Source organism: Sinohyriopsis cumingii, chromosome 14 (genome assembly GCF_028554795.1).
Source record: "Sinohyriopsis cumingii isolate HCF-2022 chromosome 14, ASM2855479v2, whole genome shotgun sequence".
Taxonomy (NCBI): Eukaryota; Metazoa; Mollusca; class Bivalvia; order Unionida; family Unionidae; genus Sinohyriopsis; species Sinohyriopsis cumingii.
In genome coordinates this window covers 121,201,014-121,223,570 of record NC_142974.1, presented here as the reverse complement: position 1 = coordinate 121,223,570, position 22,557 = coordinate 121,201,014, and the positions used below count along the sequence as shown (strand labels likewise).

The 22,557-nt window shown below is 35.3% G+C and overlaps 1 protein-coding gene across 1 annotated transcript in view; it reads right to left on the bottom strand.

Annotated features, from left to right (window-relative positions):
* LOC149784727 (uncharacterized) overlaps window positions 1-22,557 on the bottom strand; it is a 120,282-nt gene that overhangs the window by 40,377 nt on the left and 57,348 nt on the right. The window contains exons 9-13 of the mRNA XM_089933039.1: window positions 22,220-22,480; window positions 21,555-21,673; window positions 16,925-17,091; window positions 9,207-9,334; window positions 1,931-2,500 (exon numbers count right to left, since the gene is read on the bottom strand). Of these exons, the coding sequence (XP_089789165.1) occupies window positions 1,931-2,500; window positions 9,207-9,334; window positions 16,925-17,091; window positions 21,555-21,673; window positions 22,220-22,480 (1,245 nt within the window). The remainder of the gene's footprint in view (window positions 1-1,930; window positions 2,501-9,206; window positions 9,335-16,924; window positions 17,092-21,554; window positions 21,674-22,219; window positions 22,481-22,557) is intronic.

Below are 22,557 nucleotides of genomic sequence, written 5' to 3'. Positions count from 1 at the left end.
TTGCAATAAAATCACGGCATCAGTATTTTACTAATTGAGCAACACAAGCACTTAGTTTTGACGTAGGCGATTATTTCAGAAAATAAATGTTGTTAGTTGTTTTGTTTTTTTTTCATGACGCTACGTAACAGAATTTAGGTTTGCCACCCTTTGCTGCCATTAAGTTGGCATATTGAGATTTTAGACTGGCTTTGATACATTCTATGTAAGAAAAGATCCCGATATATAGTTGTCTGTGAATTAACCAGTCTACTAGAAGATTTTACTCCATTGTGCATGAACTGACTATATGAATATGTTTATGGCGAACACCAAAATGATCCATACTGCAACCTCCAACTATTCTGAAACAAAATATATATCATTTCTCTTGACTTTTCTCGCAATTGCCCAGTATTGTGGCAGCCCTGTACACAATCTTTAATATGACAAATATGGTGTGCTGAATAAGTCAGAGCCAAAAAGTTATTGTTGTTGTTGTTGTTGTATGGTTTAACACCATTTTTCAGCACAAGATAGGCTATGCATAGTGGCGAGTATAAATGGAGGAGGAAGAACCCAGGAAAATCCCAAAAAGAACACTAAATATATCTTAATCACAGTATGCAACATATTATTTTCATAATCTACAAAGCCAGATGATGTAGGTACTGGTAACATTTAAAATAAAATGAACTTTATTTTTGACAATAAAAATAATTACATATGAAATTTAGAATAAATCGCCATTGCATTTCAATTTTATTATCAGCCATATATGAAGTAACACAAAAAGTTTCTTGATTTTCTAGAATAGACCTTTAAAGGATCAATGTGTATCATAGTCATCGTGAATGATATCAAGAAGATAGATCATCCAATAAAATCCCAGCTTTTTACTGGGTTTACATCCTTCAACAGATACCTAGCATTCTACCTGAAGTATCTAGTACAATAGATACCTAGCGTTCTACCTAATTTATATAGTCCAATAGATACCTAGTGTTCTACCTAATTTATATAGTCCAATATATACATACTGTTCTACCTAATTTATATGGTCCAATAGGTACCTAGTGTTCTACCAGATTTATATAGTCTAATAGATACATTGTATTCTACCTAATTTATATGGTCCAATAGATATCTAGTGTTCTACCTAATTTACATGATCCAATAGATACCTAGTGTTCTACCTGATTATATAGTCTAATAGGTACTTAGTGTTCTAATTTACATGTTCCAATAGATACCTAGCATTATTCTACCTGATTTGTGTCATTCAATAGATACCTAATGTTCTACCTGATTTATATGGTCCAATATATACCTAGTGTTCTACCCCATTGATATGGTCCAATAGATATCTAGTATTCTACCTGATTTATATGGCACAACAGATACCCAGTGGTCTACCTGATTTACATGCTCCAATAGAAACCCAACTTTCTACCAGATTTATACGTCCCAATACAATTCATGTCCAGCATCATACTTGATTTTATGCTGCAATACATACCCAGCATTTTACCAAATTTATTACATGCTCGAATATATGCCTGGGTTCTGTCAAGTTTATATGCTCCAATACATACCCAGTATTCTACCTGATTTACAGTCTGAAATAAATGCTTTGCATTCTAAAAGATTTTTATGTTCCAAGAGATGCCTAGCATTCTACAGAATTGATATGATCCAGTATATTACCTGTATTCTACATGATTTATATGCTCCAATACCTGTCTAGTGTTGTTCAGGATATGGTATGTCCCAACAGATACCTTGCTTTTTACTGGATTTATATATTCCAATATATATCTATCATTCTACCTGATTTGTAATAGACCACACATTATAAAGTATACCAAAATTAAAGGAGAAGAAATCTGAGAGAGTCTAACAGGCTTTAAATTTGGATACATCTTAACAGGACTAAACGGCTTGTACTCACCTCTTCCTCAAACCAGTATTGAAGAAGATGTCTTGAAAAAAGTGTATGACTCTTTCTATGAGAATAACAAAATACATATTCATTTTCTTGGAGTTCTGACACAGCAATCAGGCCCTCCAGACTGTTTGGATCAGAATCAGGGCACTTTATATGTGGCACAAACTGCAGTCTCTGTCCCAGGTTTCCAGTTATCTTTGATAGGTTCTCAAAAATAAGCTCTCTGGCTTTGCTGCAATGCTCTGTAGTCAAAGTTGAGTCCTTGACTCCCGTTATACTGATCCTAGCAAAGATGATGTGGCCCCTGAAGTGGAGGGTCAATCTATGATGATGGTCAAGATCAAACACACAACAACCACAGTAGATACGATTCTCAGACCTCTTTTTGGCAATTGGCCATTGTCTCAAGCATACACCAACAAGCCTGTGGAAAATGGGTGGTGGTAAAATGTTCTCTGTATACATGAAGCAGAGTACTGATGTACTTTCCCTCTCAGGGTCTGACTCTGGGGATATAATTTCCCTTGGCACTGCTTGACGGAGCACACATGGAACAATGTAGTAGTCCTCTTGCTGAAATGCATTAAAATATTGCAAAGGTTGAGTGCCATGAAATAGAAGTTATTACAGAAATTAAGATAGATACATGTACAAATGTTACTTTAAACATAAACATTATGTGCATGGGATATGGAAACTTACCATATGTACTTGGGAATGTCTCTTATAAAATTATGTCCAACGTGAAACCTTACCTTATGTACTTAGGAATATCACTTATAAAATTATGTCCAACATGAAACCTTACCTTATGTACTTTGGAATATCACTTATAAAATTATGTCCAATATGAAACCTTACCTTATGTACTTAGGATTATCACTTAAAAATTATGTCCATGGGATTTGGAACCTTACCTTATATCAGGTAACCAACTTAAGTTAGCATATGTTACGTTGATAAAATACCATTTTGGCACTCCTTCTGAGTTGAATGCAAACCAATCTACAATAACATGAACATATTAGCCTGTTCTAAACACTCCATAAATCTTTAATTACCATATCTAGAGGAGACCCTACCTATTTTGTTTAACATTCAAATAATGCAATATCTTTATGTAGAAATTATTTAACATATTTACCTAAATCTCAGATTCTGGTATTCACAAGACCATCTGACAAGAAACACAATTGACTCACAAATATACGATCAAGATTATCCAGTAAGATGATGACATGTTGTTCATAGTCTCCAGAATGGTAACAATCTCAGCCAATCAACCATGAATATACAATAAAATTCATCCAATAATATGACAATACATTGTACATAGTCTCCAGAATGGTAACAATCTCAGTCAATCAACCATCAGGTCAACTTGCTTATTAAATTATTATCGTCATTTGAGATTTGAATGCCAAATTCATTATAATGTTTGAAGGAGCAACATATGGCCAAATGTTCCAAGGTGCTATCATTTGCAGATCACTCACATACCTCACCACTTTCCATATGAGTTGATGTCTTGACTTCACCAATATGGGTATATGAGGAATTGACTTTACCAAGATGGGTATGTGATGAATTGACTTCACCAATATGGGTATTTGAGGAACTGACTTCTACCAAGATGGGTATGTGAGGAATTAACTTTACCAATATGGGTATGTGAGGATTTGACTTTACCAACATGGGTATGTGAGGAATTGACTTTACCAATATGGTATTTGAGGAATGGACTTTAACAATATGGGTATGTGAGGAATCTTTACAGTAGTTTCCATAGAGTTCTTCCTCCACTAAAGATACATGCTGCCATGTATGTCTTATCAAGTGCAGTATACTGAAAACAACATTTTCTGTTTTATGACTATCACCACTTTTGAAATTCGTAGGGGCCAATGCAATCTTGAATCATAGGGGCCACTGCAATTTTTGCAAGCCATATTGTTATACATTTGACAGATCAATTAAGTACATAATAAAAATGGATGAATTATGCTCATAGGTTCATAACGGTACTACAATATATTGGAAGTCATGTTATAAACATATTATGTTACAGTGGTGTAGACCTCAGTGTTGCAAATAGGGTCCTTAGGTACATGTGACAGTGACCCTGCCATAACAATCTGAAGGATACAACATTTTAGAGGGGCAAGTAAAATAATAGTGCATAAAGCATTACTAGCGTTATGAAAATAAGATAATCTCATGTGCTTGGACAGTTTTTTCAACCTTAACTTTGTTGTCTCCACTGAAGTTATATTTTCATTGGACAATTACATTATCTCAATAAAACTTGTATCATGTGCTCATGCAAATCATACAAATATTAACATCCTTAACTTGAAATGGGCTGTACCATGGAAGTTTGTTCTGGATCTTGCATTCATTTACCTTTAGTGCACACTAACTATCTACAAGCAATTATTATATTAAATACGTTTTTTTTCTTCTGAATTGTTTCTTCCAATTTAACAAATTAATTCAATGTCAAATTGTGCATTAGCATAAATGTTCTCTTTTGTCAATATCTCAACTTGAAATGAAACTACCTCTTCCCTGACGTAGGCATGACTTATACCTAAATCATAAGCATCCCTAACAGTTGTTAAATACTTTGCATTGTAATTCAGCCTACCACCACCCAACATGGATGTTTGCTATGCTAGATAAATCATTGTAAAGAGGTATTTATTGACATATTAGTATTCATTACCTTTCACACCTTTGGTCATGCCTAGCACCAACAGAGCCATGGATGGACACTTACGAAAAGTTGTAAATATATATGTTGCATTTTTTGCAACCAAACAATGCACACAGGTGGGCACATGGGTTCAAGATTTGAGAGACATAGGAAAATGTGCAAAATTGACACTTGGGGGAAATTAACTCTTTTTTAATCAGGTTTCTTTTACTCTGCATTCAAGATTTCATATTTATAACAAATATGGGTTAGTTTGTTGTTACATGTTAAGATTCCTAGCAGTTCTTTTAAAGAGATCCAAGAAGGACTGAGATCACTGAACTGGCTGACATTTGCCCAATTGCTAAATACAAAGTCAGTTTACCCCAAAAATCTATATCAGCTGAAAGCTTTCATTTTTGGTGAAATTTATTTAAATGCCATGCTTTTCGAGTTGTTATATTTTCATTCATATCTGATAGCATATCAGGGTTCAGGTGTTTAGAATTTTTTTTTTATAGACATTTGTAGTAAAGCATTATTAATATAAATCTTCAAGACCCTATACCTAGGATATTTTCTGACAAATCTGGTCAAATGCTGATGTTATTTTTGTAAGAGATTTAAAGCTTTTCTCAAGTTTTACTGGCAGCAACCATGGTTGATGGTAAATTTATTTGATTTGTACAAACTTCATGCCAAGCTGCTCTCACAAAATGGTAAGTAATAAAATGCCTGTGGATATATACTGCATTTTGTTGTTGTGTACATCATTACCTCTGTGTATGATTGCACACTTAGCAATTTCAAATTACTGAGTTCAGTTCACTCACTGCTGCATATACAGTGACAGCAGTATGAAGTCTGATTACCTTCAGTTCTCTGGCTGAGAATTTACAACAGCCAGGGTGCTTATAGCCCCAGCGCTCTTTATCAACACAATACAGACACTTCCTGTCTTGAAATTGTCCATCTTATGGAAACAGTCTTCACCTGTAGAGGCATGTGAAAATGGGAAGGTACTTTTTTGACCGCTGTTCTGTGTGATAGAACTGTTTGATATCTTCGATGTTTTGGAATCTATTACAATGTTTACAGAGTCGGATGTATGTCAGATAATGGCATGATATTAGTGATAACAATGCTGTTTCTAGTTTGCGATTTTAATAGCTGAACAGCAAAGTATGTTAAAATTGTATGTAATATGCATTCCCGTTCTTATACTCAAGTGTGATAACTCTTGCTGGAAAATAAAATCGTGTATGAAGGGGCTCATTATAAAATTTTGTTTACTTGTTGAAATTAAGTGCTTTGATCAGCTTTATTTAGGATATCATTTTCTTACATCTACTCTTGAACTTTATATAATTTTGTTATGATGGCGTGCCTACTGATGTCATATACTTAACTTATCCACGAATTATTGACAAAATATCAATTGAAGTATGAACCACTGAACCAGAATATCTTCTTTTACAACAGTTCAAACAGAATATCTGCAATTCAACCTGAATCTCTTCTGATACAGCAACTGAACCACAATATCAGCAATTCAGTTTGAATATCTCCTCTAATAACAATTCAGCAAGAATATTAATAATTCAACCATAATGTCTTGTGTGTAATTCAACCAGAATATCTTCTTACAACAATAAAACGAGACAATTCAACAATTCAACTGGAATATCAACAATTTAAACAGAATATCTTTTCTAACTACAATTCAATCAGAATATTTTCTCTAGCAACAATTCAACTCGAATATCTTCTCTAACAACAACTGAACCAGAATATCTTCTCTTAAAACAGTTGATTCAGAATACATTCTCTAACAACAGTTCAATCAACATGTCAACAATTCAACCAGAATATCTACAATTCAAACAGAATATCAACAATTCAAACAGAATATCTTCTCTAGAAACAATTCAACCAAAATATCTTCTCTTGGAATAATTGATCCAGAATATCTTCTCTTATACATTAAGTCAACCATAATATTCTTCTACAATAACATAATCAATTTCCATGTTAATTTACTATATCATGTAATAAAAGAGAAATAATTTGCTTATACCATGCATTTGATATGCAATATCTGTTATACCATGTATTTATTTCATAATATATGCTAATCATTGCCCTTAATGTTTAATATTTGCCATTTGCATGTTAGTTAACAACTGGCCATGTTTTGCACCAACCTCTTTAAGGCATACCAATTAGCAACAATTGGTATTGCCATGTAAAAATCTATATGCTTCATACCAGTTAGCAACAGATGGCCATGCTTTGCACTAATCTCTCCACTGCATACTAATTCAAAACAGCTGGTCTTGCATTGTCCTAATCTCTACACCACTTGCTAGTTAGCAACCATTGACCATGTCTTGCACTAACCTCTCCACTGCATACTAGTTAGCAACAGATGGACTTGTCTTCCACTAATCCCTCCACCACATACTAGTTAGCAACAGATGGCCATGTAATGTACTAACCTCTCCACCGCAAACCTGACAGCAACAGATGGCCATGTCTTACACTAATTCCTCCACTACAAACTAGATAGCAACAAATGGCCATATCTTGTACTAACATCTGCAATCTAGATAGCAACAGATGGCCATGGCTTGCACTCATCCCTCCACTGCAAACTAGATAGCAACAGATGCCCATATCTTGCACTAACCTTTCCACTGCAAACTAGATAGCAAAAGATGGCCATATCTTGCACTAAGCTCTCCACTACAAACTAGACAGTAACAATTGGCTATATCTTTTACTAATTTCACCACTGCATACTAGCTAGCAATAGTTGGGCTTGCCTTGAACTAAACTCTCCAAGAGTCATCCCTTAAACTCAAGCGGCTTAAAGGTTATGGGGCTGAAGGGGAAGATAGGACTCCGAACGTGTAATATGAGATACCTTTTAATTATGTATGAGCAAACTAAGTTCTTATCTAAGATACAAAGGGCTTTAAAGTTACAGAGCAGAATCAAAAGAATGATATAATGACAGGTGGAATTGTGGATGCTGAAGTTACATGCAGAAACAAAACTATGATATATGGGCAGATCAAATGTGTGATGAAATGTGTAAAAATTGCCAAAATATTCCTCAAGCCCAAAGGATCAGTAAACTGAAAACACTACTGGTCCTATCTATAACCTCCATAATCAACTGATCATACAGTTCATCATATAAGACGACAAAATATAATCTATGACTCAGTGGTAAATTCAGGTAGACATGAATATAAGATGTTTGTAAGGTTATTTATATAATGAAACATGGAACATAAAGAAAATACATAACATGAACGTTTATATCCTATGTCAGATTTATTAGATTTGATTAAATTCAGCATAAAAAGGACACTATTTAATGACCAGGACAATGATGCGTACTGTCCAGCTAATCCAAATCCATACACTAGAGGCACGGCATCACAATCTAATCATTGATCAGCAATGTGATTTATGGTTTGAATAAGATGTGGGATTGATTTCTTATCAAAGATAGTATCAGATCTAGACCCATCCTCCAAAGATGAGTGTGTTATCCAATGTACCTTATGCTCATGAAATTAGGTCTGTGGAAAGAGGAGTTCCAGCTCTGGACTGCTAGAACACTAACTTGATCAAATGCATCATCAATAAAATGCAGCTTAACAGTGAAAGTTCATTCAGGTTAATATTATTAAAGACATTTGTAACCCAGTACACTGAATATATTTTACCTAATTTAAATATCATCTGGATAATCTAGTTTTCTTTCAACCATTTGCATTTTACTTAATGCATGTTTGTAATATTGACATAATTTGTCTATTCGGCAGATCATGTTTGCATACCAGTGGCATGCGATGACTGCCCTAAGAGCTTAGACCTGCAATGAAATGAACTTTACCTTAACTCAAGGGCCAACGTGGCTAATTATAGTCTTACCACATTCCACCAATCATCTGATGAAGGCAGAGTTACTTATCTTCTCATATCCCATTTATTTTTCAGTTGGTTTTTAATATTTATTTTAATATCATAAAATATATAATCTGTAGATTATATTTACTATGTAAGCCTAAAAGTACAACTGGCATGACTACTAGCTTTTTGCATTAGCCTATCATGAATTTGACTTGCATCACTCCAGCGGGCCTGTGGCAACTTTGCACACTGACAGAAGGAAGCATGTCTACTATGTGCACCAAATATTTCTTTGAATGGAAGGGAAACAATTCTAAATGCAAAACAATTTCCTTCTGATGTAAGAACAAGACTACAGTTACAATTCAACTGAAAAGGTGACATATTTTTATACTGCCTAAATCAATTTTAGATACAGACCTGGCATAAAATACAGACAAGTTTTTATTTTGCCTAAGGCAATTTTATGATACAGACCATAACATACAGAAAAGATTTTCGGTTGCCTGAATAAATTATATAATAAATGGACTAGCATGATGTACAGATGGAATGAAATAGTAACTGTTTATCAGCGCTATATGCCTATTAAACAGAATGTGATTTGGGAGAAAACAAACACAGTACTAAAACACATCAGGATTAGTATAAACGCACCTTGATATCCTTCCCATCTTTACTATATGATCGTGGCTTCACAATTATATTCAAATGTTCCATGAGATGCAAGAGATACTCCTTACTGACATAAAAGTCCTGGTTTCTCTCCTTTGTCCAGATGGCATCTAGAAATATAGATCATAAGGTCAGCAAAAATATCACTATTTCAAAAGACAGAAATTCAACAGTAATGGGCATACTAATCGTTAACATTACCAATCATTTAAGTTAGTGTTGGCTATGTAAATTGTACGCATACATTTCCCTGACTGTATATGGTACAAAGGTGGACACAATGCGACTAATTTCAATAAGAAATGTAAATATTTTTTTATATACAGTGGTCATCCTCTTATATGGCCACCCCTTCTGCACCGGGAAAGTGGCCTTTCCAGAAGGGGACTACATTTTTTTTGAGAAGTGTAGTAAGAAAGCTGCATACTTCAAAGCACTTAATGCTTCAAAACACTTAATACTTCAAAGCACTTAATATTTCAAAGCACTTAATATCTTCATTTTATATCTTCGTTTAAAAGTAACATTAATTTTTGAAAAGATTCTTCTTGTTATAATACTAGACTTGTTTCAAATGAATATACATTAATATTCTTATTCTTGGTGTAAGTGTGATATGCAAGCGGGTACTGTTGCCATGCACATTGCAAAACCATTCAAAAACGTCATTAAAATCTTGGTACATACATAATTCTCTTTCCATTTATTTATGATTTATTTGGATGTTGCTAACTGTATGTGATTTAATGATGCAAAACTTTTGTCGAGTGGACGAAATGCCTTCTTCGTAAAGGAAGCGATAATGTGTTGTCACGCTATTTTTTGGTCTTTGTCTGGTACCCCGTTTTGTTCAAGGTCAAGGTTAATTTCTCTCTGTGTTTATGTTAATGCACAAAATTTTGTTTTAGCCTATGCTGACCATGTTATGATTTTGAAAATTACGTCCAGTTGTAATCATCCAGGAGAAGAACTCAACAGATGTATGAAGCCCAAAACTCTATCATAACATTGTCAAGCCCATTTCCTGTAAATGTTGGCTTTTATAAACAATGATCTAATATTAACCTTACTGCTACATGTAATTTAGTCTACACTTCTTTCAGTAATGGAAACTTGACACTGGGAGACATGTACTGACAACAGAGGTAATCTGATTATTACCTTATGTCACAATATGAATTAATTATTGGTTCTGGATGCACTTTTTTTAAAAGTGGCCGCTCATGAGGGGAACATTTTACAATTTTTGTACTAATATGCTGGCCACTGGTCACATTAGAGGGATGTCCGTTCTTGAGGGGTACTTTTGAATACAAACTCGTTGGTGCCAAGGGATTCTGGCCGTAAGAAGCAGATCGCCGCTGGTCAGGGTGGCCATTCAAGAGAGGAGACAACTGTACATTTCAACTGGATCAATATTTGAAAATAAATTATATATCATCCATAGTGATCAGGTATGCAGTATGATCCATGGTGATCAGGTATGCAGTATGATCCATGGTGATCAGGTATAAGGTATCATCCATGGTGATCAGGTATGAAGTATGATCCATGGTGATCAGGTATGCAGTATGATCCATGGTGATCAGATATGCAGTATGATCCATGGTGATCAGGTATGAAGTATGATCCATGGTGATCAGGTACGAGTATGTGTTTGTGTTTATTGAGTCATATTGTTATGATGTCTGCAGTGTACTGGGATGTCTAGCACTGAGGCATCATGCCGCAGACATGTGGAATTATGTCCCAACTTTTCATATATTATCCAGACACCAGGGCGACCAGTCCTAGCACTAAAATGTTAATGCTGAACACCAAGTAAGGTAGTTGCTTGTACCACTGTTGTAAGTATTTGGTATAACTCAGCTGGGTTTTTAAACTGCAACATCCCTGGCAAATTCTCTAACCAATTAGGCCAGCATAGCAGTGTCCATGGTGATCAGTTATTAAGAATCATCTGTGGTGATGTATGAAGTATTGTTCATGGTGATTATTTATGAAATATCATACATAGTACTCGTGTGTAAAGTATCATCTGTAATTATCATTGTATCCATGATAATCATGCATGAAGTATTGTCTGTGGTGATGATGTATGAAGTATTATCCATGATGATCATGTATAAATAATTGTTCGTGGTGATGATGTATGAAGTATCATCCATGGTGATGAAGTATGATCCTTGGTGACGATGTATGGATTATTGTAAATAGTGATGATGTATGAAGTGTGGTCCATGGTGACAATGAATGAATTATTGTCTATGGTGATGATGTATAAAGTGTGGTCCATGGTGACAATGCAAGAAGTATTGTCTATGGTGATGATGTATGAAGTATTGACCATGGTGGTGATATATGTTGTATGAAGTATGGTCCATGCTGATGATGTATGAATCACTGTCCATGGTGATGATGTATGAAGTGTGGTCCATGGTGACAATGTAAGAATTATTGTCCATGGTGACGATGTATGAAGTATGGTCCATGGTGGCGATGTATGAATTATTGTCCATGGTAATTTTGTATGAATTATTGTCCATTGTAATCTTGTATGAAGTATTGTCAATGGCGACAATGTATAAAGAATTATCCATGATGATCATGTATGAAGAGTTGTATGTAGCGATTATGTATGAAGAACTGTCCATGTTGATGATGTATGAAGTACTGAACATGGTAATGGTTTATGAAATATCACCATGGTGACAATGTATGATTTATCGTCCATGGTAATATTGTAGGGAGTATTGTCAATGGTGATGATCTAAGAAGTATCATCTATGGTGATGGTGTATGAAATATCATCCAATGTATTCGTGTATTAAATATTGTCCATGTTAAAGGTGTATGAAATATCAAGGTGATCCATAGTGATTGTTTATGAAATACCAACCATGGTGCTTATGTATGAAGAAGCCATCATAGTATATCTTGCATATTCAAAGGACCCCCTAAAGATGGCCATATATGATTAGGAAATTAATAATGATTTTATATGTACTATGTATCTCTTCAAAAAATGCAACCATTTAAAACTTTTCATTTATTTCTTAGGTTACAGTTTGTTAACAAAATAATACAAAATGTGTTTGACAAGATATAATGGAGATACACATTTTGGTCAAATTAAAATGTAATAGAAACATATCTGGAACATCTGTATATACGATCTCACACAATGAAAACTTTGGTTTTACTCCATTAAATATATAGCTGCTTAAGTACTTCATGATCATCATCATCAGTCCCATAGTCTGGAAACCGTTGGGGCACCACACAGGACCTAACAACCAGCTTCCTCCATTCCTCTCGATTTTCCATCTTTCTCAGTGAGTCGCTCAGTATCAAGCCTGTCCACTCTCACATGTTGTCTTTCCACCTCTTTCTTTGCCTGCTTCTCTTTTCGTCTTCCTTGTACAGTGCCTTTTAGGATTGTCTTGGCAAGTCCTGATGATCGTGAGACATACCCATACCACTGCAGTCTCCGTTTTTTCACTGTGATCATGAGGTCATCGTGAGGCCCAATGGCTTGTCTTATCCTTTGCCGTATTTCTTAATTGGTGATATGGTCTTTGTATGTGTCACTGAGGAATCTTTCAGAAACATCTCTTCTCTGTAGCCTGTATCCTTTTCTCCAAGTCCACTGTTGTGGCCCATGATTCACAGGCATTGATAAATACGGAGATCACCAGTGAGTGCATCAGTCTGACTTTTGAGCTGAGTGCGATGTTCTTGTCCTTCCAGATGTGCTTCAGTTTTGTCAGCACTGCTGTTGTCTGTGCAATCCTGGAGAGTATTTCAGGCTTTGATCCTTCATCTGTTACAGTTGCCCCCATGTACTTGAAGCTGTGGACTGTTTCTAGCTTTGTACCTTGGACCCTGATGTCAGTGCTAAGGCTTGATATTGTTGGTCATCATTTTGGTCTTCTCTGTACTAATTTCCATGCCATAGGCTGCAGAGGTTTTGTCAAAGCTCTCTACTAATCTAGTAATTCTTGCTCATTTCCTGCTAGTCCATCAATGTCATCAGCAAAATGTAAGTTGGTGATTGTTCTGCCTCCGATGTTGACTGTCCCTGTATGCTTATCAAGCGAGTCTGCCATGATTCTCTCCATAAAATGTGGAATAGTGTGGGAGAGAGCAGACAGCCTTGTCTGACTCCGACTGTCGTTCTGGACCAGTCACCTATGCTGCCTTTGATGTATACTGCACTGGTGGCCTTGTCATAGAAATGCTCTATTACTGTGATGAGGTTGGCATTGATGTTGTACATTGTCATGGTCTCCCACAAGGCTGCATACCATACCCTGTCAAACGCTTTCTTGAAATCTACGAAGACATGGTACAGATCTTGCTGGTGTTGGAGGTACTTCTCACACAATATCCTGAGGCTGAAGACCTGCTATGTTGTGCTGCAACCTGCTCTGAACCCCGCCTACTCCTTGGCAATGATCTTTCCAGCCTGTGGTTTTAGTCTGTTCAGCAATATCTTTAACATGACTTTGCTTGGATGGCTTATAAGACTGATTGTACGGTGGTTTTGACATTGTTGCAAGTTGCCTTTCTTGCGGAGGGTGATGATCAGTGATTGGGTCCATGGCAATGGCCATAGTCCTGTTTGCCAGATCTTGCTGCAGACGTTTGTGAGGGCGCTAATCATTGCCTCTCCCCCAAACTGGATTAGATGATCTGCTGGGATGTTGTCCACTCCTGCTGACTTACACCTTTTCAGTGATCTCACTGCAGCTTCTACTTCTTTGCATATGATAGGGTGGTTGTCGTTGTTAGTTGATGGAGGGACATTCAGTACTTCTGGATCTATAGTGGCCTGGTGGTTGTAATGTTCTGCGTAGTACGATGTCCATCTTTTCAGAATATTGTTTTCTTCTGTGAGGCAGTTTCCAGCTTTGTCCTGCAAGAAGGTGACCTGCCATTGTTTTGTGCTTGTTAGAACATGGACCAGTTGGTATGCTTTCCTGCTGCTGTTCCGTTTCAAGTTTCCCTCAATGTCTTTGGGCATTTCTTCTATCCAGTTCTCTTTCATTTTTTCAAGCGTTTCTTGACTTGCCAGTTGACTGTCTTGTACTGCTCTGCCCCTTTTGCATCGTTCTTATTCTTCATCAGTTCCCTCCTCTTGTCACACAGGTTCAGAACCTCAGCTGTAATCCAGGGATTCTTGACTGGGCGATGTCTACCAAGGATATCACTGGCTGTTTTGGTCATTGCTGTAATGAAGGTGGTGATCCACGTGTCCATGTCGGTATTGTCAGCATTGAGGATAGTGAGTGGTGCAAATTTCCCACCAATCATTGCCTGGAAGGCTTTTGCTACTTCGGGATCCTTCAATTTTTCGAGATCAAATTTTGTTCTTGTGCGGCTCTCTTTCTTGACCTTCTTTTGATGTAGCCTGAAGGTCATCATCACCAGATCATGGTCACTTCCGATGTCCGCTCCGGGAAAGCTTCTATTTTGGCGATGTTTGTACTTGACTGTAGGCGCCTCTTCACCATGATGTAGTTGATCTGACTCTGATGGTCTCCACTTGGGCTGTGCCATGTCCATCTTCTGGATACTTTTTGTGCTGACCGAAGGTGTTTGCCAGCATAAGGTCATTGTAACTAGCAAATTCCAGGAGCCTCAGTCCTCTCTCATTTGTCTGTGCATTGCAGCAGCGCCCACATGTTCCATTCCAGTTCATGCAAGCGTCCTCACCTATCTTGGCATTCCAATCACCTTGCACAACCAGAATGTCTTTTTTCAGTATTTTATCCCCAATGTCTTGTAGCTGGTCATAGAAGTCTTCCACATCCGCATCAACTTAGTCTGCTCTTGGGGCATATGTCTGTATTATGGTAATGTTGAAAGGAGCTGCCCTGAGGCGGATGGTGATGAGCCGGCTGGATACTGGCTGACATCCCATGACAGTACTCACACTGTCCTTGTGTACCAGGAGCCCAACTCCCTGCTCATGTTTGTCTTCTCTGCCACTGAAGTACAGTTTGTGTCCTTCCTAGGTTGTTGTTTCTCCAATGTTCTTCCATCGTATCTCACAGAGTCCTAGGATGTTCCATGGGTATCTGTTCATTTCATATGTAAGCTCCTCAAGCTTTCCTGTTGCTCTCAGTGTTCTCACATTCCATGTGCCAATGGCGACATTGTTCCCAACAGGAATCTTGCTGCTCTGAGCACCAGTCATATACTTTCCACCTCCGCCCTGGTGCATGACGGAAGGCTCGGCCCTTGTTGAACCAGGCGACGATCGTTCCAGTATGGGATGGGTAATCATTGCCATTTTTCATGTGGTGTGTCTAGGGCAGCTGACGCCTGGCGGAGCCCAACCCTCTCCAGGCCTGACCATAGCCGATTTCCTCCAACTTGGTACTTAAGTACTTACTTATATATAAAACCTTTTTGACAGTACAAACCACAATTTGGAGCAGCAATTTATGATCTAATGACAAGATTCCATATAAGTTCAGTACATTAATATATTACTAGCAGTGTCGTGGTTTGTAAATAATTACACAAAATTTGGATTTTCTTGCAAAATGTTAGCATAAACAATCTGCTACACAAATCCCATCAGATGATTCATGATGCCTATTCTGACAGAATTATCTTTATTCTATGCTAAGCTTGCCATCATAACCTTGGCAGAAACCTAAGGGCTAACTTAGCACATATATATCTTGTTTACAGTCTTGATTCAAGGCTAATGTAAGTATTTGAGAAAGCTTCCCAGAAGCTTCTCGTGGGTCGGTGGTTCTTTCCAGGTTTTTACGGGTTTCTTGTGCTGAAAAATGGTGTTATTTATTCAAGTTATTATTTATTAACTGGAATTACAAAGTGCTGCATAATGTTCTTGGAAGGAGACATTAACTGGGAATAATATAATGAATTAAACAAGGACATCTTTAATTATAATTCTGCAATTCATCAGAAATCTACTAGCACATCATCAATTTTAAGTTAATTACAGGCTCATCTACATCTTAAGTATTGGAACCTATTTGAAATATCACTGACTGAAATGTATTCAGACCTTTATTCATGATGACTTGTGCTAGAAATTCTAGGATTATCTGGGATTTAATTCAAAATACTTTAAGTTCTAGTTTGTACATTTTTACTTTGTTTTCTAGGGAAATAAATAAATTATTGACTTTTACAAAACTTGTTGGCTTTTGCTCTTTTCTATTTATTTTATGACCATTATAATGCATACATAAGAAGCTGTTAATTGACGTTTGGTAGAGCCGATGTAAAATGGAAAGATTGACAAAAATCAGATTTCAACAGAATGAACATAAAAATGATGATCCAATGTGCAGTGGGGACATTGATGGAACAATTAGACAATGGATGATCTCGAGACCTAACAAGAACCCATTCCTTTACATAAAATGCTGATATCTAAATAAACACACAAACCAATTTAATGATTTTTATCTTTTTATATTTGAAGTATAGCTTTTACATCATTGTTTGACAAATAATAGTAAACATGTGCAATTTTGGGCATAAAGAAATTAATGCCTGGGTTTGTGGCATTTCAGCCTGGGTTTGTGATATTTATTTTTAATGTCACTCATCTATATTTAATATATTTAATGTGTTATAATCAGTCCAGTTCAACTTCACAGTAAAATAAATATCTTGACAATATCTTAAACAGAACATAGAATGTTACAAACCAATTAGTTCTGGAGAAAGTTTTCCCTTAGTCTTAAACTCAAACCACTTTTCTGTGACAGCTTTGGTGAAACGCAGAATGAACATCTTATCAGCATTGATTAGGGATTTAAGAGCATCAATCAACCACTGTGGCTCTAAGACAAGCTTCTCTCTCAGAACATCCAAGCTGTAAACAGAAGGAAAAGAATATATAACAAAATACTTTATAAAAAGCACCTGATTCTAAATTGTATCTTACTCTTTCTGTACCTGATACACAATTTTTATAATTACTATGTCTTTGACATCACTGGCTTCATGGTTACCTTTACTAATTCATAGTATTTTTTACTACTTAACAGAGTTAAAATCATTATATTTCAAGTGAATGTACAGTAAATTCCAGCATATGTATGTATGTAAGTAAGCATGTATGAATGTACGTATCTATATGCATCATCCTAAACCCTATTTTGAAGCAGTGTCATAAACTCACAATTCTTAAGAGAACAAAATGATATCACATTTGTTTGCAATGATCAACATTGAGACATGCAGACAAATATGTATGTCAAAAATCCTATCGTTATCAGTTGTGAAATGAAACAAGGAACAACATGAAAAAACGCTTTCTCTTTTCCAAACAGCAAGTGCTCATACAAATTTGTATCAGCTATTATGACGCGGCAAATAAATGTTCCCACCATAATAAGCATCCAGTCTGATACTCTACTTGTGTTAGCTAAGTGATTCACAGCTTATAACTAAATCAGTAACATGGTTTAGAATGGTGTACATTGCTATAGTTTAATGTGGATCTGCCACTAATGATATTCAAAAGTGGTTCTTTCTTATTATAATTTGGGGAAATTTACATGAAACATATTTGTATGATATATTTGATAATGAATTCATCATCCTCTATATTTATACTCGCTAACAATAACAGTAGGATTTTAAAGCTGATAAATAAGCAATTTTACTTTAAAAGCAAATTTTCATGAATTTAATCAATAAATAACCCTTACAAAGTAATACTAAAGCCAAGAAGAATGAAATGTTCTGAACAAATTGCAGATCCTCAAATGTAGAGGTCTGCGAAGTCTTCATGTATGAAATGGCATTATTCATAACTCTTTAGAGTAATTGACTTTGTTCCCATAATACTATTTTGTTTCAATGAACACTTTGTAATTCCAATGAATAGTCCAAACAAATCATTCCCTTCTGGACTTGGACTTAAGACTCATTCTTCTCAAATCCAAATGCAACATCAAATATGTCTGCAGACTTGCTGTTATAAAAAAAATAAAATAAGAATGACACAATTCTCCAACCAATTTATTTAAATACAGAAGTAAGGGGTGAAAATGCGTTTCGCAACTTCTCATTACAGGACACATTGCAAATCTCCCACATTGTAAACAAAACAACTGATCGACCTCTTCAAATTAGTAAACAGATTTTATTAATTAACATCAGTATTAATAATTGTAAACACCTACATTTACACCTATTTATGAATCCCACACAATCTATAGCCTTAATACCTTAAAAACAGAAATATACATGTATACATAATTTTAGCTATAAAAAAATCACTACAAATTACAGTCTTAAATAAAAATTACAAAAACATAGATGCATATAACACTATATATCCATGACAACAGAGGTCCAAGAGTCATGTAAGGCTAACAAACACACTTTCCAGTCAGTCTTACGAAACATTCGAAAATATAAAGAATGTCATGCATTGTTAATACATGAATCGACACAATTTTAACACATTTATTCCAATAAGCACCATTATAAAGCTTTCGTTGATGCATAAATATGGAAAAAATGAAAGATTCTTAGTACAGTGAACATGTGTCACCGTCTTAGTCAGGCGACATAACAAAAATCATGTTGACAAGTTCTCTGCCACACTAATCTGTCAACAAGTTAAAGACATAATGGTAAGCATTCTGTAAGTTAATATAACATGTGCTAAGCCTGGTAAGAAGTGGTTCACTTAAGCAGACACCACTCAATGTTCAGTGAATGCAGACCTCATACCCAAACATACATGTTGGTTGCCGCAGCAAGATGATCACATTTGGGTTTTTTTCCAGCAGACTAAAATCTAGGCCAATTTAAGGCCATGTACATGTAGCATGTAAACATACACTATACAGCCACGTCCTAGTGGCAACAATGAATATCATAGTGAATTATTTAGTGACACATTTCTTGACAATGTGATATAAATCAAATGAGGACTACTATTTTTCTGTGTTTATTTGTATTTTATAATGTGGTGTGACACATATTTTCTAACATGTGACCGATGCTCTAATTAATGAATGTTTCCTATACATGTACAATGTTTAAGGCATTATGGACTGTGTTACACAAATGTGAATTAACAATATGCAATTGCATTTCAAGCTAGTTTTGTATTCATTTTTTCAACATTTTAATTGTTAATTTCTCTGTAAATCCTACTCACTGACAACAGGCACTGTGCAGGCATTGAGCTACTGTATCCAAGTTCTCAGAACTTATTAACAATTGCCAAATTTGTTATATATATGGATTGGCATTTCTACCCAATATTTGGCCACTATAACATACTATTATTCAGGATTTGTTTCGTGATTAGCATGTAAAATGTGCCCATCCTCAATGTTAAAGTTGCATTTTAGAAAACTACATCTGTTATCAATAAACTAACTCTTCTGATTATCTTGGCATGCGATGTGTATGTGGTGCACACCAACAATTGGTCAATAAGACCTTATACTAAGTCTCTCCAAAAATGGTGACAATTATATCATGGATCACATTCCAAGATCTTTTTATCTATTGCCCTAAAATTCACGCTTAAAATAAATATAATTATTTTTTTTAAATCACACCATTTCTTGGATTTTGATTGGTACTTAAAGATCATATCCATGCTCAAATAATAATACATTTAACCTTTTACCATCAACATGCATGACAAGTGCATATGGGAAACAAGTTATGTCACATAAAAAACTGGGTTAATGTGACCTACAATCTTTGATCATTTTCCACTCCCAAATATACTGACTGCTGTCACAAAAATGAAGACTATCTTTCAAGTTGAAGTTAACTAACAACTCTAGTCCTTTGCGGGCACAATTCCCTTAAACATTTGATATTTTTGGTATACTAAATTTTTGGGAAGAACATTGCTTAAAATTCGCAGACAAAAGCCCCTAACAAATTACACTTTAAATATGATTTTACTGTATGGTCCAGAAAACTGTGTATATTGTGATGTTAGGCTGGATAAGGAGTTTATTAACTGTCTCAAAAACTTCTTAAAATTAATTCAGACAAATATGTCTTTTTATTTGATAAAAAATGGTACCTGTTTTGTTTTCTGAAAAAAGAACAAGGTTTTCCTTGCATTACTCCTGAAAAATCAAGAACAACTCTAATGGATAACATGTTAGTTCCTTTACTTAACATAAGCTGATACACCTAACAATTTTATTTTGGAGACTCATCTTAATACTTTGACATTTATCATTTTCTTCTACTATACAGCCCTCATGACTGAAATGAAAAATCTTTCTTTGATCTTCTGCACAATCATTGCTGATAACAATATCAAAATATGTTGAACATCATCGATGTTAGCCTTGATTAAAATCATTATCATCAAATAATTATTGCTTTCCTGTATGTGAGTGAGAGTGAGGTTATAATGTAAACTTTAACTTTGTAACACCTTGACAGAACCCCAATGATCCCATTATACAACACATTTCTTACAATATATATTGTGATTGAACAGCAAAACAACTTTACTAATAGACATTCCTATGTGTTTACACTATTTATCACATAAATTAATTGATCAAGATACTCTCCATGCCATTTAGCCTCAGATTACCGATCCGATGCTGTTTTTTTTAGGAAAAAGCCCCTGAGTATGTTGACATGTGACCTTCTTTAAATGTGATTTGCAGCCTTTTTTGCACCGAAAACATGCTTAATTTAAAATCAATTGCAAGTGCAGTTTATATAAAATTTGTAGGGTAAATTCCTTTTCAATCCTAATGGCTTGAAGTATTAACTGCAAGTGCTTAAAAAGTCTAAGCTGCTTAGTCAATAAAACCAGCTGAAATAAAAAGCTAGTATGTTGATGTTCATGTATACCATATCAGTGTCAGGAAGCAATGCTCCTAGAAACATCAGATAGAAAAGTTAATTTATATGTCATACATCAATGACATTTAAGTAGCAGCTTATAATGACAGTTGGTATTCTTGTCAACGCATGTCTTCTGATACTTGTTGTCATATAAAGCCACTGTCACAAGCCTGCATAATCTACAATCTCATGACATTAAATGGGGGACAAAACTTTTTCAAGAAAAAGATCTAAAACAGTTACACCAAATTTTCTTCTAATAGTAAAATAAACAACTTTGTAACTGAAATCCTCAATGAAATTAATAATTAGATTAATTCTGCTTTTCATTCATAGTAGAGATCTCTTTTTGGATGTCAGCATCAAGCTTAATATCTGTAAGCATCTTCTCTATTCCCACTCAGTTATCTCGTCCCTTTGACTGGTAAGAAAATAATGTTTTATTTGCTCAGAGAGGAAAACAAACCCAAATCTCACCTAAAGTAAAGGATGGTGCCAACAGCATGTTGAAATCTAAGAAATAAATCCAGTTCTTCTTCAGATAATGGAACAACTCCAGTCCGGTTCATTTCTTTCAATAAGCTGATAGGAATCACCTGTAAACATAAATGAAGACATATCTGACAGAACCTTTCTTCTTTGATAAGTTTCTATGTTTATTATTTTCTTTGAAGATGCATATTTTATGCTATGATCTTCGTTTGCATATGTGACAAATATCAAAACATAAAAAATTATGTGAAAATATTTGTCTGTTACAGTATTAATAAAGTGGATAATGAGTTAATTCAAATGCATCACATTTGCATAATTTTTAACATAATAAAATTGTGGCTAAACTGTATGATCAGAAAAAGTATTAGGATTCAAGGGTTTGATTATTTAAATTTCTCATATAGTACACGGTATGTAAAGAAAGCATTTCCAGGTAGAAAAGAAGCGCACACTCCACAGAGCCACCTGCTTCAAAAGTTCTTTGAAAAGATGTTCTATTGATACCAACATAGCATGCCTCTGTGCATCATGTGATGGCGAACAATATGTTACTGATGTAACATTGTAAAGTCATAAAAACTGGTTAATGTAAGCTAAATAATTATGATCTCACTAAAAAAAATTCCTAATTCATTTCACATGTGTACCTTCACTCCAGCTTCCTTCAGCCTCATCAGTTTCTGTTGCAGGGGGATCCACCGTTTAGGTATCTCCACATGACAGTATGGCTGCTGTGATGCCAACTCTACAATTTTCCTCTTTAAATCCTCCAATCTTCTGTCCACAACAGTGTTGTCAACAGCAAATTCTTCATTAACCAAGTGAAACCTGGAAGGTTTGTTTTCTAGACAAATGCGGATCTCTCTGAAGTATTTCTCACAATTCTCACGAATCTCAAAGTGGCCACTCTAGAAATACAGGGAGTATATTGGTAAAAAGTAGATAATGTCAAGGTAGACTTATTTATCAATGATAGCAATATTCA